At 41.6% G+C, this 27,708-nt stretch overlaps 1 protein-coding gene across 2 annotated transcripts in view; it reads right to left on the bottom strand.

Annotated features, from left to right (window-relative positions):
* l(2)34Fc (lethal (2) 34Fc) overlaps positions 1-27,708 on the bottom strand; it is an 81,579-nt gene that overhangs the window by 7,729 nt on the left and 46,142 nt on the right. For both annotated transcript variants that reach the window (XM_067150747.2, XM_067150748.2), the window contains exons 2-3: positions 11,378-11,699; positions 644-735 (exon numbers count right to left, since the gene is read on the bottom strand). In XM_067150747.2, coding sequence (XP_067006848.1) covers positions 644-735; positions 11,378-11,698 — 413 coding nt within the window. In that variant the 5' untranslated portion in view covers position 11,699. The remainder of the gene's footprint in view (positions 1-643; positions 736-11,377; positions 11,700-27,708) is intronic.

Here is a 27,708-nt window from a genome sequence, read left to right as displayed (position 1 = left end):
TGCTAGGGAATGTTTACGAAGTTGTTAGTGGAGTTAGTATAGAAAATGGAAATAGTTGTTTGTTCACAGAAGGTGTTCAAAGGTATGACCACCACTACAAATTCATGCATAACAACATTGAATTATGGATTGTCATACCCATTCAAAGACTCCCAGCATGCCATGAGCAGTTCCAATGACAACAGCAATTCTTAGGCCAGACTTCCTTCTGATTCAATTAGTATATCATTCACGAGATGTTCAGTATGCCCCTAGAGGAAGAATTCGAGGTATGCGAGATCATATGATCTCGGTAGCTAGGTGATGAGATACCCAGACCTTCCCACTGGTTCCCAAGCTTGGCTATCAGATGATCCCTTCTAGCATTAATGTTCACTGTATAATAACCGACTTGAACAGGCCGAAATGATAAACTATCTATAAATCTCCTCGTACCAACTGCTGTCTTCAGCAGACATACATTCCTGTACAAAATAGTTTTTCTTTGCTGTTCTCTGTCTCCTTTATCAGTTTATACAGATAGTTTTGCAACACCATGTACAGTATGGTACACTGGATATAATATCAGAAATTGATGTTCTCTTCCTGAGCCAAGTACTTTGGAATAGTAATGATTTTGTTAATGTGATAGTTAATACATTACCGGTATATGAGTTTGCTGATTGGCTTATTAGGTGCTTTCCAGACAGCTGTAATAGATGATTTGATAGTGGAATTGGTATGAGTAGCTGCAGTCTGAAAAGATAAAATAGATCATTAACTAATTTTAATTTTAAGTTTCTAGTTGCATATACATTTGTTTTGTATTTATACACTGTTATATTTTATATGCTTCAGTTTAGAGACAGAAACACACATATACAGGCATTTTAAAAAAACTGCCATTAAACATAAAACTGAAAGTATTACATATCAATACCAGTAAGGCAAGCAAGATACAAAATAACTACACTAAAATTCTAAACCGCACTTAAGTGTAACCTAATTACAAGAAGTTAACTACCAGGCGAGTTGGCCATGCGGTTAGGGTTGCGCAGCTGTGAGCTTGCATCTGGAAGATAGTGGGTTCGAACCCCACTGTCGGCAGCCCTGAAGATGGTTTTCTATGGTTTCCCATTTTCACACCAGGCAGATGCCAGGGCTGTACCTTAATTAAGGCCACAGCTGCTTCCTTCCCACTCTTAGGCCTTTTCTGTCCCTTTGTCGCCATAAGACCTATCTGTGTCGGTGCGACATAAAGCAAATTGCAAAGAAAGAAGTTAACTGAATAGAAAAATTCCTAAAACTAAATACGTACACAGATTATTATATTTGCTACTACATGTGACAGAAATTAAAACTGCCCTTAAATGCTGAAAAAGATGGAAAGTGCAAAGGAAGATTTCTAAATACTTGCTCAATAAAAATGAAATGGTGTATGGCTTTTAGTGCCGGGAGTGTCCAAGAACAAGTTCGGCTTGCCAGGTGCAGGTCTTTCGATTTGACGTCCGTAGGCGACCTGCGCATCGTGATGAGGATGAAATTATGATGAACACGACACATACACCCAGCCCCCGTGCCAGCAAAATTAACCAATGATGGTTAAAATTCCCGACCCTGCTGGGAATCAAACCCGGGACCCCTGTGACCAAAGGCCAGCATGCTAACCATTTAGCCATGGAGCCGGACACTTGCTCAATAAGGTATATTGAAACAATGCCGGAGACTTGAACTCTCAAATCTTTTGCCATTGATGTATGAGATTTGGTCTTGCCTTATCTGTTACCATTAACAAATTTGTTAGTTGTGGTACAGCGACTTTCATGAAGTTGTGGTTTGCACAACACTGCCTGTTCTGCCAATTGTTTTAGTGAGTATTCTGATAACACTCTGATATGTTGAGTGTGCCAGGAGGAGGCATAAATACCTGATATTGAAACTCCAAGTTACCTGTCTTGTCCAGAGACTACGCACAAGTTAGAAATGATAGCTTTTTCAGTACATTAAGTATAATTTTAAAGGCTTAAAGAAGGCTGTCAAAGCAAACAAACCTCAACCTCCAATAAAATGGTATTAGGAGACATCTTCCCCAAAATTATAAGAAAGAAGCTCTCGCCCTCATGAATGAAGTGAAAGCCGTCTCTGCTAAAGTCGTGAGTACCATCACATGAGAAGTTTGTACCAATTATATACTTGCTCATTTTCATCGTGGAAATCTCATTGCTTCATGGAAGAACTACTGCCATAACAAGTACAGTAGATTTCAAATCCAAAAGGAAATTGTCTATGAAAAAGTGTATGGAACTGAATGAATAATTTTCTTTGAAGAGCCCTGCCATGTATGAAAGACAGTAAGTAACAACAGTAATTATTAATGAGGGATGGCATATAGTCGATAGATAGATTGATAGATAGGAGAGTTGTATGTCTTGATGAAATACCTCAGTTGTTGTCTTAGCTTGCATAATAACTTACACAGCATTAGCAGAGAAGGAGCAACAGAGTTCATTATTAAACATGCAAAAAATGTGATGGTTCTTGTGAAATGCCTGGATTTTGGTATGGATATTGAGGTATTATCTGTTCACTAGCTTTATTAAGTGAGCTGGTTGCTACATTGTTTGATGATCACATTCTTTTACCCTTTAAAAAGGAAATCCCCACCACCAGTAGTAATTTTCTTAACTGCGAATCATTGGTAGTAAAGTGTAGTGGAACGTCATTACAATTACTTACAATGTCTTAAAAAGACAGAGTTGTGCAGTTTGCCACCAAGGAACTGAACTAGGCAAACTGTGAACACCTAATAGCAAATCAATTGTGTGCAGAAATCATTTCAAATCTGCATATTTCACTTATTGTCAAAATAATTTTTTCGTCTTGATCACCATTGCAAGTTCTTCAAATTATTCCTCAAAAACAAATCCATCCCTTCAAGAAAAGAGAAAGTATTATGAATAAAAGGCTGTAATACATTTGAGAAGAGAAATCCGAATTGGGTAAGTTAATAATGAATCAGTGAGCTATGAATGAACAGTGCATCAAGCATAAGCAGGTATTGGTAAGTAGAACAATTAAGAAACATTCTGAAAAAACAAAAATTTTTAAGCACTGTGCAAAACAAAGACCAACTGCAAGTTAAAGATCAAAAGTGTACACTATTTTCTGACCTAAAGGCAGGCAGGGTCATCATGACTAGAAATGTTCTGCCATCTGTTGGGTATATTCAGAAGCGGTAATATGCTGCGACATCTCAGTCAACTGAAGGCATCACGAGAGTTATCCTTCCATTCACTGCGAATATATGTGCAAGTGGGAAGAAAGGTGGTAGGAGGTCTGATTTACTCCAGTCAGTCTACAAGGCAGATGGCAGAATTTGTAATTTTATTTGAACCAGAGCCTTTAATTTCTGGTAAATGGGAAAGGTCAGCATCCTTCTGCTCGTAATTTATTGAATGTAATATTTTATGCACACTAATGGCTACCAAGATAAATTTATGGACCTGGGAGTATTTCATGTAAGTTCCAGAAATGTGCTATGCAATATTTGTTGTATATCAGTTCCAAAAGCAAAATATGAATAAAAATGGGTGGGCTACATCTACTCAGAGAATCAAAAATCATCGCCAGAGTTATTTTTTAAGCATCTGCACATTTGTAATTTGAAAAGAGCTGTGTTTATAGCTTAAACTATGCTCTGTTCTTCATTTCTATTGCACAAATAAGTAATTATAATTTTATAGTTATAAACTCACAGTTTTCATAACAAGACAAAATGTAATTCAAAGGAATAACATCTCAATTTTTATTTACTATCCTTTTGCAAATCAGCATAGTGTTAATATTAGCATAAATGTAAAGGAAAAGAAAATCCGATAAATGGTACTATGAAGGTAAGGAAACTTATAAAAGATGTTCTCATGTGTTATGCCAGATTAACCAGAAATGCGATTTGTTGAAACAGCTCAAGTCTTGCGCTTCCCCAAAGCAAGGTTTACGGCATGTTGTGTTTCAAACACTCACACAAAGAGTGTGTAGCATTATTCACTTCAACTCAACAGGGCACACAAGATTCTCAAGATTATGGCTTCCAGCCTTGAGACTCGCCAGCAAGATGAATTCCCATCCCTAGCTTCAACACTCGTTGAGACGCATCTTGACACATCTTCAGTACTGACGTGGGAAGCGCAGGATTAGAAGAAAGCCAGATGGGGGTGAGATAATATAAAGAGTAATATATGGTGAAAAAGAGCACAGAGCAAATACAGAAGGAGGAAAGGATCCCAACAGGTCAGTAAGTAATGGAAAGGAACAAGGAAGTGACAAGTTGGAACACAGAACCATAGTGTAGAAGATTGGTGAATAATGAATAATGGAGAAAGAATAGTCATTCATTTATTATATAATAATCCACAGCCTGTTTCCTGTAATTTGATTGGGTTGAATGAATGAAGCCTGCATCTAGCGGCGAGTATAGGAATTGTGCCAGCTGACGAAGCCTATCGCACTCCTATGGGGCAATGATTAATGCCAGAGAGATTAAATGCAATTTTATTGGAGAGTGTTGCTCAAATGAAAGATGACAGGAAAAACTGGAGTACCCAGAGAAAAACGTGTCCCACCTCCACGTTGTCCAGCACAAATCTCACATGGAATGACCGTAATTTGAACCATGAAACCCTACGGTGAGGGGCCTGCGCGCTTGGGCCACGGAGGCTATCGTTTGTTTATTACTTAAAAGAAACTGATTTTTTAAATGAAATAAAATATGTTCCTGTTGATAAATCCTTTACTATGGAAAAGAGAAAATTATTGCTACTTTGTTATGTATACACCTCAAAAAAAGAGTTTTGTATCAGATGTATTTTGGGTGCCCCTGACAGATGTCCTTTAAGACAGTAGTTTCATGACAGAAAGACATCAAGATGCAATGTAAAATGACCTGTTAGGTGTGCACGGAAGTACAACATGCAGTCTCAGGACAATCCAGAAGACTGCACAGTAATTTTAATCCTTGGACACAACATGCACAGAACACAGTAAACTGCTATCATGTGACACAGTATGTTCAAGATCATTCTTGTAGTTGTCACTGGTGATCAACAACAGAAGCTGATGACCACTACCACTACCTATGAATTTTGGATTGCAGGAACTGAGAAGACAGGGCTGATGGCAAATGTGTAGACTGTATGAACTCAGAGAATTTGAAATAATCTCCAGAGTTCCTTTGTGAGCATCTGCACATACACCTCAATACCATGACACCAGGTGCAGATAACACTTGAGCTGGAACCTGGCATTGTGGCGTCAGGTCTCCTTCTTCACTGATGAGTGCAGGATGTTTACAACACCTGATAATCATGGGGAGAGCGAAGTTGTGCCAGACTGATCATGTACACCATACCATGTTTCTAGCCGGAACCAGGATCGTTGTGTTTTGGCCTGGCATTATGTATGGACATCGGATACCATTCGTTGTCACTGAGGACACTATGACAAGTGTACAATGTCAGTATTGAATCCTCCAACCCATTGTTTGGCTATGTCGACAACATATCAGAGATAAATTTGTTCTGCAAGACAGTTCGCATCATAGTAAATCCGCCCCAATGGAGGCCCAGATCAATTCAGTAGTATTGTCTGTTGTCAATTGCCTTGGGCCAGCTGAAACAGGCAGTGTGAAGACAGGAACCCACATCTCAACCACCATGAGGGCAGCATACCAAGAATGATCAAAGCATGCCTCAATCAATGGGGCAGAATAACACAATGAGATGCAAATTATGATTTCCAGGTTTCATAGACGGATGCACATTTTTGTAGGCTATTCGCTGGCATGGGTTTCACTCTCCCCTTCCTACTATCATCCCCCTCGTGTGTGCTTCTACAATTGTAGGGGGCTAACCCTGGTTACCCTCTTCAATTGAAGATCCTCTTCGTGGTGAGGGGGACTAGTAGCTCCTTTCTTGCGATGCCGAATGGAGCCCCATTGGGTAACTGTTCAGTATACAAGGAGGAGGAAGCCAAAGCACCGCCCAACCCTAAGGTGTAATGCGACCCGTGCCGATGGGGTGCATGGCACATGTGAGATGTGTCTTGAATGGAGCCTTCGAGATACTTGGCGCCCTCTCGAAATAAGTAGCCTTACCCAGGTATGCGGGGCTCTGCCTGGGCGGACATATATTTCCCTAGCTACTCGTGGGACTTGAATGAATACGGTAGCCATCCATAAACTGGAGAGCTCTTCTGGGGCCTCCGAGAGAAACACTACAACAACAACCGAAGGGGACTCTTCGGAGATACCCTCGGATAGTTCATCTTCGACAGTTAGAGGGCTCACTCAAGAGGTGGGCAATCTACAGGTCCAGAAGAAGAAGAAGAAACAGCGCTCTGGCGCTGAGAAGAGGAGATATAAGAAGGCCTTAAAGGCCCGGGAGCAGGCCAAAGTGGGCTTAACTCCGGGAGCTGAGGGGCCTTCTAATACCACGACAGTAACAACTGTGGGGGGATCCAATGGGCACAAGAGGCGCGACCCTGAAAAGGGCTCTGCTTCTAGGGCACAGAGGACCCCACCCACAAAGATGCCAGCGGGGAAACGACTTCTGTCGGGGGCAACCCCAGAAGAAGATCTGCAGACCCGCAAAAAACCCAAGGTGGAATATGCCAGGATAGCTAAAGCTGGGATCAGGATGGCCATAGTACCTGTAGGATATCTGGACCAGCAGCTAACCGAGAAACAGGTGGAAGCTGTGGAAGAGGCTATCACCAATCTGATAGACGAGCTTCCGGAGTAGGGGCCCATTAAGCCTCAATTCCTGGATTGCTATCTGTCGAGAGGTGCGGCCGTCATCATAGCCGAGAACGATGAGACTGTAGCATGGCTTTCCAGTCTTGTTACAGGTATACAACCATAGGAAGGAGCCAGGCTCACAACTGTGGGCATGGATAAACTTCTTTCCTACAAGAGAGTCATGGTCTGGATACCAGGACAACCAAAGGACAATAATGTCCTTCTGGGAAGAAAGGCACGCCAGAACCATGGCTTAAATCCCACCAGCTGGAGGGTCTACGACCGCAAGGAGGAGAAGAGAGGTGTCCGACTTGTGGTTAGCATGGACTCCAGAGACGTGGAGAAAGTGGTGGGGAAGAAGATCTTCTGCGGAGTGCATGTGGCTACCTTCACCTTGGTGGAGGGCAAGCGTGACAAGCAGAGGACCAACCCCACCACAGAAAATACCGAGACTAACAGGGGCGAAGAGCAGGAGCCTGGACAGGAACCTGGGCCAGCCAAGCCTCAAGACTCATCGCGAGAGACGGAGCAGCACGTTCCGGAGACCGCATAAGGTAAAATATTGCATGAAGGTAAGAATGATTACTTTCATACAAGCAAATATACAACATTGTATAGCGGCCTCTAGGGTACTTATTAGAAGTATCCAGAAGGGCAGGTTTTCGGTCGCCCTGATACAAGAACCCTGGCTTAGACAGGGGCATATCATGGGACTAAAATGTGCAGGGTTCACTCTATTCAGTGGAATAGCAGAGGAGAAGCCTAGAGCATGTATACTAGTTAAAGATCACAATGCCTGGGCTATACCAGGCTTCATTACTAGAGACCTGGTAGCAGTCCTAGTGAGATATGAAGAGGGCGGACAGCCAAAAGACTTGGTTGTCTGCTCTGCATATTTCCCAGGAGACTCTGAAACTCCACCCCCGCCGGAGGAGTTCAAGAGACTGGTGATATACTGTAGGAAACAAGGATTAAACCTCATAGTAGGATGTGACGCCAATGCTCATCACAGCATTTGGGGAAGCAAATATACAAACCGAAGGGGGGAGCACCTCATAGAATTTCTATGTACAACTGATCTTGAGATCATGAATATTGGTGATACCCCTACCTTCATTAATAATAGGAGTGAGGGGATCATAGATTTTACCCTGGGTTCCATGGGAATCATACAGGAATTTAAAGACTGGAAGGTTTCTTTGGAGCCTTCCTTGTCAGACCATAGACACATTGTGTTTTATATAGAGGGCTCCCTTGAGATCCCGTCTTACAGAAACCCTAGACGAACTGATTGGACGTCTTTTAGGGAGGACGTGAGGAGGGGACTGGAAGGAGGACCCTCAAATATAATTAAAAACAAAGAGGAGCTGGAGCTCAGTGTGAGTTTTCTCACACGGACACTGGTTATCTCTTATGAATTTAATACAGGGAACTTCAGGATCAAGAAAGCCTAGATTCTTATAAAGAATCACAAACAAGGTACAAGTCAGAAGTCGAAAAGGCTTCTAGGAAATCTTGGAGACAGTTTTGTGAATCCATTGAAAGTCAACATGAAGTGGCAAGGCTTCATAAAATTTTAACCTAGGATAGAAGGGCAAGGCTGGGTTCACTGGAGTCGCCTTCGGGTGGACACACATCCACAGAGGGGGAGACCCTGAACTTACTGCTTGATACCCACTTTCCAGGTTCGATAGTCACGAATAGTGAGGTAGAATCGAGCGGATCCTTCAGACCCGATAAAAGTGGCTGGAAGGAAGCTGCAGAGATTGTTACCCCAAGAAGGGTTAAGTGGGCATTAGAATCCTTTGCCCCTTACAAAAGCCCAGGGGTGGATGGGATCTTCCCGGCACTTCTTCAGGAAGCGGGGGGGGTCCTTATACCATACCTGGTCAGAATCTTTAGAGCCTGTCTCACTATGGGGTACGTGTACTCCTTGTGGCGTCAGGCGAAGGTGGTGTATATACCTAAACCCGGAAGGTCTTCATATACTAGACCTAAGGATTATAGACCCATTAGTCTAATGTCTTTTCTACTTAAGACCTTGGAGAGACTGGTGGATAGACATATCAGGGAGAAAGTATTAAGGGACTTTCCCCTGCATTTTCATCAACATGCATATCAACCAGGGAAGTCGGTTGAGACGGCACTACACCAGCTAGTTTCTAGGCTAGAGAGTGCCTTGGATCAGCAACAACTTGCTATGGTTGTATTCCTAGATATAGAAGGGGCCTTTAACTATACATCTTTGGGCTCCATAGAACGTAGTCTAGAGAGAAGAGGAGTGAGCAGTATGCTCATAAAATGGATTATGGCCTCACTGCAGGGCCGTCAAGTTCTGTTTACCCTCAACGCTGTAATGCTGAGAGCTAATATAGACAGGGGGTGTCCACAGGGAGGAGTATTATCACCAACATTATGGTGTCTGGTAGTGGATGAACTACTTACCAGGTTAAATGTTGGAGGAATATACGCCCAAGGCTATACAGATGACATAAGCCTGATGGCGGTAGGAAATTTCCCCAGCACGGTTTCCGAGCTCGTACAGAGCTCTTTACGTAGGGTGGAAAGATGGTGCCACGAGACAGACTTGTCAGTTAATCCTGATAAGATGGGGCTCGTGGTATTTACCAGGAGGAGGAGGCTAGACGGACTGTCAGAGCCTTTCCTATTCGGGAAAAAATTAGCTAAGACAACCTCAGTTAAGTACCTAGGGGTAATCCTTGAGGCAAGACTGAGTTGGAAGAAACATATAGATCATAAGGTGGATAAGGCCCGCAAGATTATGTGGGCCTGTCATAGGGCCGTCGGTAAGACTTGGGGCCTAAGACCTAAGGTGGTCCAGTGGCTCTATATCTCTATTGTACGGCCCACGATCACCTATGCATCTTTAGTCTGGTGGCCAGGCTCGGAGAGTAAAACTGTGACCACCAGGTTAAACTGTGTCCAAAGACTTGCGTGTCTAGGAATAACAGGGGCACTGGATACTACACCATTATGTGCAATGGAGGCCATCCTAGGTTTTCCCCCCTTACATTTATATGTTAAGGTAATAACGGAAATGAGTGCCTATCGCCTCTGGTCACTCGGAGGATGGTCCTTCAAAAACCCGAATAGAGGTCATGCCTCTATTCTTACAAGGCTCCACCAGACTTGCCCTATGACAATGATGATCGGGGATCTGATGAAGCCTAGCTTTAATTTAAATGATAAATTTACAGTGGTGATACCCACAAGGGAGGAGTGGGCCGCGGATGCTGGGGCCCATCTTAAGTCTGTGGGCTGTACATGGTACACAGATGGCTCGCGGACGGAGACGGGCACAGGCGCTGGGGTCTGGGTGCCTAAGACAAGGCTATCCCTTCCTATGGGTAAATATGCTACTGTTTTCCAGGCTGAAGTATACGCAATACTAGCCTGTGCTGTAAATATATGGAATATGCCTGGACACAGAAGATGCATCACTATCTGCAGTGATAGCCAGGCAGCATTAAAAGCACTATGTGCAGTTAAAACAACATCAAAATTGGTATGGGAATGCCAAAGGATGTTAGATCAGCTGTGTGAATTTAGCTCAGTTACCCTATTATGGGTCCCTGGGCACACAGGTATCAGTGGAAATGAAGATGCTGACAAACTAGCGAAACAAGGCTCAAAAGGTTCTTTCACAGGACCAGAGCCCTTCCTGGGAGTTTCACTCCGAAGTGTGAGACTGGTAATATCCCAGAGGACAAACCAGTCTCACTTAGATGTTTGGAAGAGGTTAACTATAGCAAGGCAGGCACGTGAACTTATCAAAGGGCCTAGCCAAAGTTATAAAAAGGTCCTAATGAATTTGAATAGGACCAGAATGAGAATGGTAGTTGGACTGTTAACAGGCCACAATACCTTACAGAGACACCTACACATCATGAAAGTCACCCAGGATCCGATGTGTAGAAGATGCGGTAAGGAGGAGGAGACCTCCGCGCATGTGTTATGTCAGTGCGAGGCTCTTGCAAGCACCAGACATCGGTACCTTGGCTCACATTTTGTGAGCCTGGAAGACATCAGGAATGCCAATATCCGGACACTAGTATCCTTTATAGGAGCACTAGGGCTGGACTAGGCAAACCTGTTTAAGGGGCACAAAGGGTCTTCATAGACCTACGTGTGGAGCTCTGCGAAGACAGGGCTCACTCATTTCTTATCTATCTATCTATCCTACTATCATATATCTCGTCATTCATTTCATCTCATTAACTCCTCTGATTATGTTGTCGTCAAGAAGTTCATCCGGTCATAAAAACTCAGTACGAAGATTCATCTTGTTTTATACCCGACCCCGTAGAGAAATAGGACAAGGTTTGGACACATACATAGATGCATGCACTTTGCCAAATATGGTAATGAATTGTGTTTTCGTGTGTATTCTTCAAAGCAATCATGTTATTCATTATACAAAGTGTGTATGTTCCTCCCATACTTTCTAGTAGACTATAAGCAACCTAGTACCTCAGTAATCGAGATAGTGCAAAACATTTTTCTGAGGTATGTGCTATATGTGTAGAACTTTTGTTCAGGATTTGTTAATAAAGTTTGAGTGTTTAGCATTTTAAAGCATCTTACCGCAATGCCATTGCAGTTGACAAGTCCTACACCAGGTGCAGCCTCAAATTGACCAACAGGAGTTTTCCCATCTCTAGCCTGGATGAAGAATCCTTTGAAGTTCCCTCCTTCTATGGTGATAGGTACTTTTTGTCCTGCTTTAATCTGTTTTTCCTTTATTGTCAATTTGTATGGAAAGGTTGTTAGTGGTAATGGATCTGCTCCATGTTGGGGAACCATATCATCGCATGCTCCCTCTGGTGCTCCTGCAGAGTAAGAGTGTACTTCGATCCAATTAAGTGTGACTGTGAACAGTGTCAGAACAAGGACCAGCAGCTTCATCCTGAAATGATAGAAATTTAATCATTAAAGAATTTCTTCATTGCTAAAAGTTCCTGAAAACTGAGATACATTGGGAAATAAATACTAACAAAAATGAGCAATATGTACTGTGTTGTACACCAAACTCAAATAACTCAATTGTTTCCTTATTACCAAGAATTAGTTAATTTCAATCTGTTAAAAAATGAAATTATTTGTATGTATAATTTACCATTAATTTAATTTTTATTATTTAATATTAAGGCTCTTTTTTTAAACATAATTTTTATCCTGGTTTGAAATTTAAATCTATGTGTAGCTTTTGTAAACATGATGACACAATTGTTTATGGGTCATATAAATGCTGTTACTGCACATATCGCATTAACAATTATATTTAAGTAATTTTATAACTAATTTGTGTTTTAACTTAGCAATATTGTAGTAATTTATTTATATTTGTTGAAATTGTGTATAGAGGGCAGCACTTCACTTCCGGGACTTTGTTCTGGCACGAGTGACTGGCTAGAGAAGGGAGAAGCGCATCAGACATGCCGCGAGTAACATGTGGAGACAACAATCTCATAAAATATTTGCACAACAGTGCTAACATTTCAAGTGCAGCCAAACCATTGGCACAATAACAATTACGTCTTCAAGTGTAAAGAATATTTCTAGTGTTAATTTGTGTCAGTACATACCTCATGTGTAAATATATAATTGTATATGTACAAGAAGTACTTACAGTACTAGTGTGGTTTTTAGTTCACGTACATCTGAATAAATAAGTGACTTGTGTGCTCTTTATGTTTTACTTACTGTATTTTCTTAATAACATTTAAGTGGTCCTCCGAAAGTGTACTTTATTTTTTATATGTGGTTATCATACGCAACCACCAGAGGTAAGTTTAGATCGGAAACAAAACAACAGTTTCATCTCGGTCAAACAAATGCATATTTTTGGACATATTGTAAGTTTTAGCTGTTCTCCAAGTTCACATGTTTTGAGCTGATAATACCAAGTTATTTTGTTTGCTTCTAGTTATTTTGGATTTACTTTCCTTAGAAATATTTTGTGGTTAAATGAATTTTGAAGGCAATGGGTTTTGTGAACAGTAAGTTGTTAAAATAGAAGGGGGAGAAGAATGCTAGATATACGACCAGTTTGCTGCTGTCTTCTAAGCAAATTTTGGTCAGTATTTAATTGAATCAATTGGTAGAGAAAGGAACCATGTCCAGGCCATTTTTGTTTTTTTCACTTCGATATAAACTGGTCAAGGCACACCTTGCTACCATGTCTGCCTGCTTTTAATGCAGGGAACATGGGGAAGCTTCACTCCTCACTGAGGAGAAAGATGGCAAACTCCGATACTTCCCGGTATCGATTAATAATGTACCTCTGGTTGATAGGTGTGGGGTTATTCACGTACTTGTTTTATTAGTTATGCCCAAAATATTTCCTAAGTTCAGTCATATTGAACTTTTACAGAACACATTTGCGGTTTACAAACTATTTGATTAAATGATTGATTAGTAAATATCCTCTTAAAATAAACTAATAATAACATACTTGCATATGATTATTATATTTAAGCAACAAAGGCACTGAATTATTGCTTGAAAATGGCTAGCGAGTACAGAGAGGAGTTAAGTCTTTTGTTTTTTCAAAATCCTATTTTTAAAATGGTATTCTACAATACTTCATTCAAAGCTGTATTTGATGTGGGCGAAACAAAGAAGAGATGAAGGATATTCTGTCATGAAAATATTTACTTCCCTGAAAAATGAGGAAAAGTGACAGTTCCTTTCTCAACTGCTCAATTCATTTCCTTTTGTGCCATATTTTCAAGTTATGTTATATTTTGATAATTTTTAGGGCATACTGCTTGTATATTTCAAGAATTTTTAGGTCATAGAAATATGAGCCTTAATAATTACATCTTGGGCATGCCTGGTCACTGATCTATTGCTTTGCACCCCGGGTGAGGTTCAGCAAGGGCCCCACTCCTGTTTTAGAAAAAGACAATCGTAAGTGTTACCTTCAGCTACCATGTGCAAGCATTATGATTTTATGCCAGTTAGGCTGCCTGTGCATTGATGTTTTCATGATAGAATGTAAAGTAACATGAATAACTAATATGTAATGATATCATGGAACAGTAAATGGCTTGAACGTTTTTATATCGAGAGAATGACATACATCTTTTTCAGTAGCATTTTGCTTCTAAGGTGAAGTCAGTCATAGAGATTATTATAATATTACAAAATAGGTTTTAATTGAATTAAGTTCCTACAGTGTATTTTGATTAGGTAATGTATGTTTTAGTTCATTATGTTTTTAAACTAATGTCAACTGAAGTTTATGTTCATTATTAGCGTTGCGTCTTCAAAAATATTCGTTAGGAGACAGTTTTAATATAAATATTGCATTTTCAGAATGATATATAAGAGAGGCACATCATGGTGAATGCCCAACTTGCCATACCATTTTGACGGGCCTGCTTGGGCTTGGAACGAATGCGGCGTCTCGGAAAATGTACAGAGAGCTAGATCTAGTGATGGAATTTCAGAGAAGCAGACTCAAGTGGTGGTAGTGATTATTGTTTTAAGGGGAAGTACAACTAGGCAACCATCCCCTCATGGTTGAGACATGTAGAATTCATGGAGGATACCGATCCTGTAAAGAATCTGAAGTAGAATATGGAAAAGATGGCCGATTATTTTGGTGGAAGATCTACGTCATTTGGGGGTCCAAGGTTGGTGGAGGAAGGCATGGGAGAGAATGGAATGGATGGAAGTCATCAAGGAGGCCGAAGTCCTTCAGAATCTGTAGAGTCATGGGGTAAGTAAGCATGCCTGTGCAAAAATAATTTTTGTAAAATTGTCAAGGTTCCTCTTTTTTACCAGTAAGAAAAGTGGGTGCAACAACATTTTAAGATGTGGTGACCAACAAACATGTGATAAATCCTAAGGGATTTTCTAGCAGTGAATGGAGGTATTAACTCAGAATCATTGCTAAGGTATATCCAGGCCAGTCATTACCAAGAAGCTTCTAAAATGGAAACCACTGCTTTTTTTTTTTTGCCATATTGTAGTAAAACCTCCATGTCTTGGGTGCCCACAAATGTAGTGAAGCCTTAGTAATGCACGCACACCATCACTGCATTTGAACTATGATGACTATTGCCTTGAGGGATCATCGACAAAAAGTATACAAGGAAGTACGTAGACATAGGCTCAACGGATCTTCTTAGCAGATATGTTACAGTAGCCATTCCAACAGGGTTGACTTTTTGATTTATAATATTGGAGCTAGAGGCACTACAACAATAGCCAGATGTGCATTGTTCTGTAAGCTTTTTAGATTGGGTGACAAATGTATGAACTTGGTGGCTGTCAAGGGTTCATTTGCTCTTCAGGAGAACAATTTGTATAACTTACAGTATCATTGATATACGGGACAGCTGACCTTTATTGTCAGGTGGTGAAATGATGGCATTTAAGTTGCTCTACTTGATGCACAGTTGTTTTTAAAGAATATTAAACTATTTCATTTAAGAGTAGAGGATATGTGCATTATGAATTTTTGACATCTATGCTGGGTCAGTTGTGTGTGTCATTTCTAAAATATGCAGTTCCAGCTAAAGTTTTATATGGTTTTCAAATATTCATTTTCAATTTTATCATTGAGGATTTGTTAATTGATGTCTGTAAATTTCTAGAGTTGATAATATATTTAATTTTATCCCTTTTGGATGTGCATGTAAAATGGTGAGAGAATTTTGTGTACTTGATACTTCATGTCATGTAGATATGCAACAACTTCTGATTTTTCATGCTTATGTAGCCAAAGTGCTGCCAGGTTGTACTGAAATCTGATGTCAAATCCTCTTCCAGTTTGTCCAATGTAAAAACATTCCACAGTTTTTAAAGGTGATTTTATATACACCAGTCTGCTTGAATTTCTCTGGTGTATTGACTGAGTGTGGCAGAATCTGACCCAGGTTGTTTATAGTTGAGAAGCTGATGAGTATATTACCGTACGTTTCTTGAAGGCTGTGGTTGTTTGGTATGATACTTTTGCAGTGAATGGTATGTTGTGATACTGCACGTCTCGAATATAAAATTACCTGTAAAAACTGTGAATGTTTTTACATTGGACAAACTGGAAGAGGATTTGACATCAGATTTCAAGAATATCTGGCAGTGCTTTGGTTACATGAGCATAATAAATCAGCAGTTCATTCAATCTACATGATACAGGACATGAAGTATCAAATATACAACATTCTTTCACCATTTTATACACACACCCAATAAGAGATAAAATTAAATATTTTAGGAACTGTAGAAATTTATAGACATCAATTAATAGATCCTTAATAGATGCTCAATGATAAAATTGAAAATTAAGATTTAGTCTATTATTACTTAGCACTGTCATGAGGTATCATATCACTTTTCACCTATAGCCCATGTGAGACACAGTTAGGTAGCTTTAAGACATACCTTTTAATGTACAGTCAATCAAACACATATACCAGTGAGGCCTTTTTTGTACATGACAGATGGAATAATAATAATAATGTTATTTGCTTTACGTCCCACTAACTACTTTTACGGTTTTCGGAGACACCCCATCAACATACATGTGTACCAACCACTGTTTATTTTCCGTGGGCCCTCCCCATCCAGTTACCGTAGGCTGGAGTACTTCCGGTGTCAACCTCTAGGCATTACATACTTACAGTCTGGCAAGTATACTTGCCTTTGCAATACATATCACCAAGCTCGATAGCTGCAGTCGCTTAAATGCGGCCAGTATCTGGGCGGAGTCGTGAATTATCATCGTCATCCTCATCTGACTCATCATAGGTTTTTGTTGGGGAAAGAAGTATAGTTGTTCTCCTTGCCTTCTGTATTGTATGCCATTGACCAAATCATTGCTGGTTCATCCGCCTTTACGGGCAGTTTCTTACCCATCGTGGGAAGCCAAGAAACACATTTATGAAAACGTTCTTAAGTCTAACAAATTATGAAGAATCTAAACGAACAGCCCAAGATAGATTCTCATTTAGAGAAGACTCGTCGTAAGGACAAACCTGTAAGATTGGATTCATACTGATCATTATTGTTATAAACATTAATTGGTAAAAAGTTGTAAAATTATACTTTATGCTCTCGCCGTTTTCCCCTACGTAATTGAATTTTATACTGGCAATTATTTAAGATTCTATCACAATACATTATTAATATTATGAACAATAATTTGTCAGAAATGTGTCCTGCACTCGCAGGATGTTTTGTGTAGTTCATGTAGTTCACATCTGCGATTGTTTAAGATTAATCTGTCAGAATATGTTGTTATTACTATGCACAAAATACCTGGCGCGACATCCCGGACGGGCCCTGGCGTACCAAACGACCACTGCTCACCCCGAATGCCTGCATATTGCGAGGTAACGCATGGTCAGCACGACGAATCCTTTCGATCGTTATTCTCGGCTTTCTGGACTGGGGACGCTACCTCAACGTCAGGTATTCCTCAATTGTAATCACGAAAGCAGAGTGGACCTCGAACCAGTCCTCAGATCTAGGTAAAAATCCCTGACCTGCTCTGAATCGAACCCAGGGCCTCCGGGTAAGAGGCAGGCACGCTACACCTAGACTGCGCGGCCTGCTATTATGACGGACAATAAGTGTAAAATACCGTATTTATTGTATTCTGTTTTATGTCATAGTCATGTCATAACTGGTGATTATTTAAAAGTATACTGTCAGATGATTATTATCGCCAAAATGCTAAATTAATAATAACAATGTTGATTTTCTTTCTTAATCCGTTTACCCTCCAAGATTCGTTTTTCCTTCGGACTCAGCCAGGGATCCCTGGAGCGTGAGACTTTGTGTCGAGGGATACAGCTGGGAAGGAGGATTAGTACCTCACCCAGGCGGCCTCACCTGCTATGGGAAGACTGGAAGGTATAGACAAGGAAGAGGGAAGGAATCGGCCGTGGCCGTAAGTTAGGTACATCCCGGCAATTGCCTGAAGAGGTGGGGAACCACGGAAAACCACTTCGAGGATGGCTGAGGAATCGAACCCCCCTCTAGTCAGTTGACCTCCCGAGGGTGAGTGGACCCCGTTCCAGCCCTCGTATCACTTTTCAAAATTTTCGTGGCAGAGCCGGGAATTGAACCCGGGCCTCCAGGGGTGGCAGCTAATCACACTAACCACTACACCACAGAGGTAGACAATGATGATAATCCGAAACAATATTTTGTTGCTAATAATGTTCTCCTTGTATGTATCTTACCGAAAATAGTTGATAGATAGCGTTAGTGCATTAACGGAGTCGACACTGGAGTTCAGAGTGTCTGTTCCAGACTCTTGGCGACTCCGTTCGCAACCTATTCTGTTCATACCCATTCTTAGGTGGTTTCTCCTCATTTTTGATTGGGGCGTGACTGGGGATAGTAGTTAAAACGCTCCAGTGTTTTTTTTCAATTCTTTCCATTTTTTAAAAATGGAATTATTTTAAATGCTATTTGTTCGGGGCGTCGACCCATATGGATCTTTTGCCCCTACTGGCACCATATTGTAAGAACCTGCGTGTAATTGGAATGGCGGTAGTAGATTAAGGACGTCACAGACACCCAGTCCCCAGGCCAGGGACATTCATCATTACAATTAAAAAACCCTGACCCGGCCGGGAATCGAACCCGAGGCCGCCGGGTGACAGGCGGACGCGTTGCCTCCTACAACGCTGGACTAATTCTTTGCATACTGATCAGGTATAAGATGCATTGACAGAAATCGATATCGCTCTATATTTCCCTCTACTTCTGATACCGTATAAGCTATAGCTTTTGGCCTTGTGTGGCAGTTCACATCTGAATCCCGAGTAGTCCCAATCAACAGAATATGGTAAACATATATTATTTAAATATAAAAATCAAAGACGCTACTGTATTTGAAACTATGCATAGTATGAAATACCTTTTTACATTGCAAATAAGACGGTCCGGCTCCTTGGCAGAATGGGCAGTGCGAAGCCTTTCTGGGCTAGATTCCTAGCCGAATTGGGAATTTTAACCGCGTCTAGTTATTTCCTTTGAATCGGGGACTGGGTGTTAGTGGTTGTCCAATACACACCGCTCTAGTAACCACCACAAATCCAACTTAGGTTGGCATCAGGAAGGGCATTCCACCATAAAACTGGAACAAGACCTCATGTGGACACAAAATTTGCATCCGAGTGCACTCCGTTACTTTATAGATCATTATGCCTATTTCATTTAATACTATCGCACGTAAACACCTTTACGAGTCGTTTACCTCATACGGGATTTGGTCACGAACTTTTATTGACAAGTAACCAAAGTTCAGTTGAGGGAGAAAAATTTTCCAGTTCATACAGGATTAGAAACAAGGATTCTACATACACAACGAACATAATATGGAAAAACCAGTTAAATTTCAAAAATGAAAGACTATAATTTACTTCGCTAAAAAATGATGTCTTTCAAATGAAAGTAATATACAAAAGTTGTAGTCTTATAGCTATATCACCTGAAGACTGGGCATGCGGAAGTTTCTCCCGTATGTCCCTATACCGTGGAACAAGTTTGTGTCGACATCATTGATGCCCTACTCGAGTATCATAGGCTTAAGAGAATGACAACAGTGAACGATGACATGATTGGCTATTTATTTATTTATTTATTTATTTATTTATTTATTTATTTATTTATTTATTTATTTTAATAGAAGACGATTGATGTGAGAAAATCCGTGTTGGGGCTTAATTTATTTTTTAGAGATATCCAGTTCTTGAAAATAGAAAGTGATTCAGGTGTGCTTTTGCTGACTTAAAAAAATGATACGCAACGCATCAAATTCATAATTCGCTGAGGACTTGCGTGTGCTCGGACAATGGTTCTCGCACATCACAATAATGGTCGACCGGCCGTAGGCAATGCGCGTAGATCAAAAGTAGCTTGGGGGAGAGCTTTTAATGTATGACAATCCTAAATAGATGCAATCTGTTTTACCATTGAAATTTGTAGGTTTTTCGATTAAAATGTACTGGACATGACTAAGATTAGATAGAAATGTAAACCATATTTGAGAATCTCTCTAACTTAACCCACTTTTCATTCGTAGTGCCGCTTAGTGTGAGTAACAAGCAAAGCAAAAAGTGATCGCAATTTTGCAAATAAGACTCATTTAGATCTATAGATCATGTGTCGAGTACAAAGTATTATGGCATAAGAAACGCCAAGCCTTGCAGAGAACTGGTTACCCCGGAACATTTGGAGATGGTTACGTAATAGAGCGGAGGTTAATGAGTGAAAGTATGGCGGTAGACCCCGCGGATATAGGCCGTCCACCAACCTATTACGTCGGGAAATGAAACCTGAAATATTGTTAAGATATAGACATTTAACACCGAATTACAACCTCTGTCCAGGCTCAGTATCAATGAGAGTGCTACCCATGCATACATCACAATGAATCCTTTGACACTATTCTAATACAGATTCTTACTTTGCAGTCAACATACACTATTATCTCGAAAGGAAGTGTGCCTACCAATCCTTGAGCACAGTCTATGTATAACGGAGACGTTGCGAATACAAAGGATGAATTTTTTCTTTCTTTCTTTCTTTCTTTCTTTCTTTCTTTCTTTCTTTACCCTCCAGGGTTGGCTTTCCCTCGGACTCAGCGAGGGATCCCACCTCTACCGCCTCAAGGGCAGTGTCCTGTACTTTTGGGTCGGAGGCATACAACTGAGGAGGACCAGTACCTCGCCCAGGCGGCCTCACCTGCTATGCTGAGCAAGGGCCTTGTGGGGGGATAGGAAGATTGGAAGGGATAGGCAGGGAAGAAGGAAGGAAGCGGCCATGGCCTTAAGTTATGAACCATCCCGGCATTAGCACTGAAGAGAAGTGGGAAGCCGCGGAAAACCACTTCGAGGATGGCTGAGGTGGGAATCAAACCTCCTCAACTCAGTAAACCTCCCGAGGCTGAGTGGACCCCGTTCCAGTCCTCGTACCACATTTCAAATTTCGAGGCAGAGCCGGAAATCGAACCCGGCTCTCCAGGGGTGGCAGCTAATCACGCACTAACCACTACACCACAGAGGCGGACCACAGGATGAATTCAACAAATGCAAATTTTGAGGGGGCGAAACTTCTGAAATGATTTTATTCGGGCAAGCTTACTAATGAACGACTTACAAATATGTAATTTTTCAGATAAAAATATTTATTCAGAAAATATAGGCTTACAACTGCATAATTTTCCATTTGTACGGCTTCGTGGTTAACTGGTTAGTACTTTGGTCCACGGGACCCTGGATTTCATTCCTGTTCGGATCGGGGATTTTAAACTTCACTGTTTAATTTCTCTGGTTCGGCAATTAGGCGTGTGTGTCTTTTTCATTCATCCTCGGTAGGGTCCCGTACTAAAAGCGCAGATCGCCCATGGGAGTCAACTCGAAAGACCTATACCAGCCCTCTCCGGACGTCGTACGCCAATATCATATTTTCAGGTACCGGTATTCTCAATGACTGAATATCTCTAATAAAACAAATTAGGAAGCTACATCACAGGCTTTCTCTAATCAATCATCGTCTGTCACAAAATAAAAATCAAATTACACTAAAACCCCGTTCATACGCTCCTCAAGAGACAGTGGCCTAAACGTGTACAAAAGGGGGCAGCGCAATTTACGGGATTTTTTTTTTTTTTATGAGATGGGGAAAGTAATTTTGACACCAATTCATAGGAATGTTATTTTATTATTAAATGGCTGCAGTGAACATTCAAATGTCTCATATCTTATGGAAAAAGTACTTGATTGTTTTCCGTGTATGTGTAGCCTACTGCCATTATAAATTATAATATTTTCTATGCTGATAAGGGATCAACACTAATGATTTTTCGAAGCACATGTACTGTTCTGAGCACTTCGTTTCGTGTGGGGACAGCTTCCTCTGCAAATTCAATTTCCCCATCGTCTTCATCTTGGACAGAAGCGGTAGCATGGTGCGCAGTTATTTCGTCGAGATCGCAGGTTTCTAACGTCACTAGACCGTTGTCACTTGACACAAAATCCCCTAAGTCGACTTTTCCCAACCGGGTATTGGCGGGGAACACTTCTGAGGGTTAAATTCCATTCATGAAGAGGAAAGTACCGTCGAGGCGTTAAGCACATTAATTTCTTTGCGTACCGGGCGAGTTGGTCGTGCGCGTAGAGGCGCGCGGCTGTGAGCTTGCATCCGGGAGATAGTAGGTTCGAATCCCACTATCGGCAGCCCTGAAAATGGTTTTCCGTGGTTTCCCATTTTCACACCAGGCAAATGCTGGGGCTGTACCTTAATTAAGGCCACGGCCGCTTCCTTCCAACTCCTAGGCCTTTTCTATCCCATCGTCGCCATAAGACCTATCTGTGTCGGTGCGACGTAAAGCCCCTAGCAAAAAAAAAAAAAAAAAAAATCTTTGCGTAGATGATGACATTTCTTTCATGCGCTCGAGGTGCAGCAACTATTTATTCACTATGCTTTAAAACATTACAAATTTAACAATTATTACGGAATTGTTGCTTATTTCCGATCCGAAAAGGAGCTATAAGGGGAATTTGGAAGCGTTGGCAATATTATGTAGAATTGTGAATGAAACGTCCCCGGGGCCGAATAAAAAAGAGCGTAATGAACGGGACATTGTTGAAAGAGGAAGCGCATTAACGACGTTTTACTGTCGCTTATTCGTAGTCAATTCATTCGTTAGAGTTGTTCGTGTGGTACCTGCATTTGGGCGTCAATGACGTCTACAAAAAACTTGTTCCATGGTACTGGGACATGCGGAAATAACTAGTGTGCCCTTTAGCATTGCTGGAAGTATAGTAACTGGACATTCGTACAATTTTTGCAGATTATTTTTATTGCAGGACATGATTTTTCAGGGTTGTAATCTTTGGCCTGTCCTTTTTGAAGGTTTTTTTTTTTTTTTCTATTTACTTTACGTCACACCGACACAGATAGGTCTTATGGCGACGGTGGGACAAGAAAAGCCTAGGAATGGGGAGGAAACAGCCGTGGCTTTAATTAAGCATTTGCCTGGTGTGAAAATGGGAAGCCACGGAAAAACATATTCAGGGCTGCCGACAGTGGGGTTCAAACCCACTATTCCCGGATGCGAGCTCACAGCTGCGCGCCCCTAACCGCACGGCCAACTCGCCCGTTTTTTTAAGTTTGACTGGTGTCCTCAATCTATAGATTTAAAACACTAGGCTGATTTGTTTTAACCCTGAATTTCAGACAACGGATGAGTAGACTGACTGATGAAAGTACTTGGTGTGTGTCTAAAAAAAAAAAAGGGTGGCCGTATATTTTAAATTCTTAAAGAAGAATGTTATATTCTCATTGACTATGTTGCTCGCCGCTACAACAAGGCCACCTGGACCGTGAGAGTGCTGAAGTAGAGTTTGTTTTGCGAGAGTGGAGATGGAAGGGGCAAGCACACATGCGCAATCGAACGTTTTCGTGGTCAACAATAAGTCGGCTTCTTCGAGTCTACGTTGTAGCGAGTCCCTTGATCGAGAAGAAGTAATTCAGCGCAAATTTACTGTCTCTTTTGTAGCTTTCCCTATGTTTGTTAGATTGAAGTGATTTCTCAGCAATTTTAAATGGTTTTTCACTCCATGTCGTCTCTCTCTATATGTATTAGCTTGAGTGATTTCCGAGAAATTTTAATGTGTTTATTTCCCCCTGTCGTAATTTTAGCACAGGCTGTGAACTACTTCTATCCCGATAGTTAGCGAAGTGAATCGATCCTCCATGTCAACTTATTGTCATGGAAACCCGAAGGATTGTACCTTCAATTCTAGTTAATTACTGATGAGCCAATTTTCGACTTTGACATGGCCGACATGTCACTCATAGCAAACCAAGAACAACTTCCAAATATTAATGAAATCATTGATGTGCTCCAAGAGAACAGGACGAGTGTCAAGAACTCAATTTTTCATCGATGGTCCCGCCATTTTGTATCTCCGACAGGGCGAGGCCAGCAAGCCTTGTGAAGTCACTTGTCCGGAGCTTCGTAAGAGAGGGCCAGTACTCATTGATCAGACGCCGCTCCAATTGCCGTCATTGGCCGCTACGTCGCTGAGGTGTTTGGATCGGCATCGGACAAGGAGCAACCAGCGACGGTCTATGTGTGAGAGTTGGTGGATCGGCTCAGCGACATCCACGATTATGACCGACATCATCTGAGTGTAGCCAGCGACCAGATGAAAGCCCTCTACGACATACTGGCGAACTCCGCGCGTTTCCAGGAAGGCGATCGAGTTTGGCTGTACCGTCCGGTGCAGTCCAATGGGAAGTCACCAAATCTTCAGTCACAATGGGAAGTCACCAAATCTTCAGTCACAATGGGAAGGCCCATATACAATCGTCACCGGGATCGACGACGTCGTCTACAGGTTTCGGCGGCCTTTCCGAGGGAAGATGATGGTTGTTCATCTGGATCGCCTGGCGCCGTATCATAGAGCAGCTCGGGACGAGCAGCCTTGAGGAAGGGGCAGTGCAATGGTAATTGAGTCCGCCATTCCAATATGCGACTTTGGGCGGGCTTGTGACACCATCAATGTGGCCCGCCCACTTCCTTTTCAACTGCATCACTCATGGACAAGTCTAGTGCAAGGCCGGCCCCCTCTCCGTTCGCTCGTGGTGCCACGACGGTCAAATGGAAATTGCGAGACAATTAATCTGGAGCTTTCTACAACGCGAAATTTCTGGATTTATCCAGCTCCCGGACAATTCTGAAACGTTTGATCTACTTATATAAAGGCGGCAGAAGAACACGAAGCAGTTCAGTTTGAGCTCAGTCTGAGAGCGATACGGTTCAGTCCTCTGAGTGACAGTGCAGCAAGCACCGGAGTGCTGTCGTGTGTGAACTGACGGCGGATACGAATAGTTCAGCTGAGCGGCGAGGTAGAACAGCCGAGAGGACGACGTGGGACATCGGTAGAAGACTGCTGTACTCTGTGCGTGTGTGAATATTCGTGCGCTCGTGTGCGGCCGTAAATAGTGTACAGTGAATTAATAGGGAACTGCCACAGGGCACAAGTGATGGTGTATTGTGCGCGTGTACAGGAATTGTGTAACTTAACTGTTTAGCCTGTAAGTAGTAGTCTGTAGTGCTAGTGAGAGTGAAAAGAGAGAATAAGCGAGAGCGCTGTGTACTTGTGCAAGTGGTTATTATTAGAATTAATAAATCTTAGTGTAGAAGCTACCAGTCGAATATTTATTTATCTCCTACCGCGCCAACTCGTTAAATACTGATGCTTAATACAAAACTGCTTCAGTTTAGAGCTTCATGTAATATCAGCAGCGTGGTCAGGGATAGCTGCTGTTTTGCTACACAGCGGTCGAACAGTGCACAGTACATTTAAAATTCCTCTAAATGTAAATGCGAGTTCGGTGTCTCGATAAAAATTAAATCGCAGTATTAAATAGTGATTCATTAATGTGCGTGAAACGTCTTCTAAATTATATTGTGGGTAACGACATTCCTTTTGGTGGAAAAATTATTCTTGGGGAGATTTGACAGGTTTTGCCGATAGTGCAACAATCTTCTCGCCAAGCAATTATTCATAATTGTATTCAATACTCTTCTCTTTGGCCTTTCTTCAAAATACGCCGCTTACATAAAAATATGCCAGATAAACCAAAATAAATTGAATTTGCTGGCTTTTTCTTGAAGAAATTGGTCACGGCGACTACCCCTCTGTGGATAATGTGGGACCAATGGTATTGAATTACTAGACATAATGTTGGCACATGATAATTTCGTGACCGGGCGAGTTGGCCGTGCGCGTAGAGGCGCGCGGCTGTGAGCTTGCATCCGGGAGATAGTAGGTTCGAATCCCACTATCGGCAGCCCTGAAAATGGTTTTCCGTGGTTTCCCATTTTCATACCAGGCAAATGCCGGGGCTGTACCTTAATTAAGGCCACGGCCGCTTCCTTCCAACTCCTAGGCCTTTCCTATCCCATCGTCGCCATAAGACCTATCTGTGTCGGTGCGACGTAAAGCCCATAGCAAAAAAAAAAAAAAAAAAGATAATTTCGTGACTGAAATTTGTGGCAAAACATTCACTTCTGCTGAAGTTCTCGGCAGTTGTCATTCTTACACCAAAAAGAATTGAGCACAGTAATATGGTAGATATCGGAGGAAGTATCTAGACAGAAAAAATTAGGATAGGTGTAAGACAGGGCTGCTCTCTCTCACGTGCCTGTTTAATGTATTCATTGAAGAAGCCATAAGTAAGTTTACGGCAAATACCAAAGGAGTAGACGTAAATGGACACCACATCCAATGCATTCGATTTGCAGAGGACATAGCAATTGTAGCAGACTCCAAGAAAGAGTTGTCCAAGTTGCTGAATGTATTGTCATCGGCATTGTCACTAAACATTAATGTTGAGAAGACCAAGATGTTAGTTGTGAATAAACATATTGAACGAATTCACAACAATATTAAGCTTACTGACAAGACGTCCGACTCGTTGGCTGAATGGTCAGTGTACTGGCCTTCGGTTCAGAGGGTCCCGGGTTCGATTCCCGGCCGGGTCGGGGATTTTAACGTTAATTGGTTAATTCCAGTGGCCCGAGGGTTGGGTGTTTGTGCTGTCCCCAACATCCCTGCAACTCACACACCACACATAACACTATCCTCCACCACAATAACACGCAGTTACCTACACATGGCAGATGGCGCCCACCCTGATCGGAGGGTCTGTCTTACAAGGGCTGCACTCGGCTAGAAATAGCCACACGAAATTATTATTATTACTGACAAGACATCCTGAACGAATTCACAGCAATATCAAGCTTACTGACAAGGTAGTGGAAAAAGTCACCAGTTCCCCTTATCTAGGACGTCTGATCACCAATGACAACAGGCGCAGCAACGAGATCAAAAGGCGGATAGAGCTTGCCAAACAGGCGTTTAGTAATAAGAGAAATCTTTTAATTGTGCAAATTTATATTTTGGAATTAGGAAGAAATTTGTGATTTCTTTTGTATGGAGTGTGCTGTTGATGGTGATTCGTCGATCGGATGGAGATGTTAAATCTTCCGCAGACCCTTTGGTTTTATTCGTCAATAGTATGCTATGTAGGGGCACCGGTCTTCATCCTCTCCCTTCATATTATCGTTTACGACGTCATTCATTTCATCTAATTAAATACTCCGATAAGGTTGACGTCAGGAATGGCAACCGGTGTTAAAAATTCGCTATGAAGATTCATCTCACTTCATACCCAACCTCGAGGTGAAACGGGGCTTAAATCAATAATGAGCTAATAACCGGTAGTATTTAGTATTTATTTATTTTCCTCCAGGTCTTACAGTGTATTACCTAATCGATCTTCATAACGGAGAAAAATAACAAATCCAAACCCAAGCGAGTTTTGCGATTTAGAAACTACATAAACTAAACAATAACACAATCATATTAAACAAGGATTGTTCTCCTTGTTCTCGGAGAGAAGATATCAATATGAACACTTAATAAAAATACCTCACGCCATCAAGCTGGCAATGATAGAACCAAACAATGTAGAACGTAAGCATAATAGGAATAGTGGTTCCTCCAAGCAGTGATTACTGCAAGGTGGAACCTGGTGTTAACCAGATATTTGACGATTGCCAGGGATCGCAAAGTTGCTCAAGATAATGATAGAAGTTAAGAATAATAAGAATAGTGACTCCTTCAAGCAGCGATAACTGCTAGATGGAGGCTTTTGATTACCGGATAATTGGCGATTGCCAGAGGATCGTGAGGATGCACACGAATCAAAACGGCTCCCACCACGGGAGGCTAATGACCTGCCTCCTCTGACCTGATTGTGTCAGCAAGCCTAGAATTGCATACATGCCATACACACATACCATATTCACTTGAGACCTATCCCACTATACTAAGGCTTGCTGATTCAATCATAACATTTCGTCAGCCGCC

The sequence above is a fragment of the Anabrus simplex genome, chromosome 7 (assembly GCF_040414725.1).
Source record: "Anabrus simplex isolate iqAnaSimp1 chromosome 7, ASM4041472v1, whole genome shotgun sequence".
NCBI classification, from domain to species: domain Eukaryota; kingdom Metazoa; phylum Arthropoda; class Insecta; order Orthoptera; family Tettigoniidae; genus Anabrus; species Anabrus simplex.
Note: the sequence above shows the minus strand (reverse complement) of the source record. Positions and strands in the feature narration are given on the sequence as shown.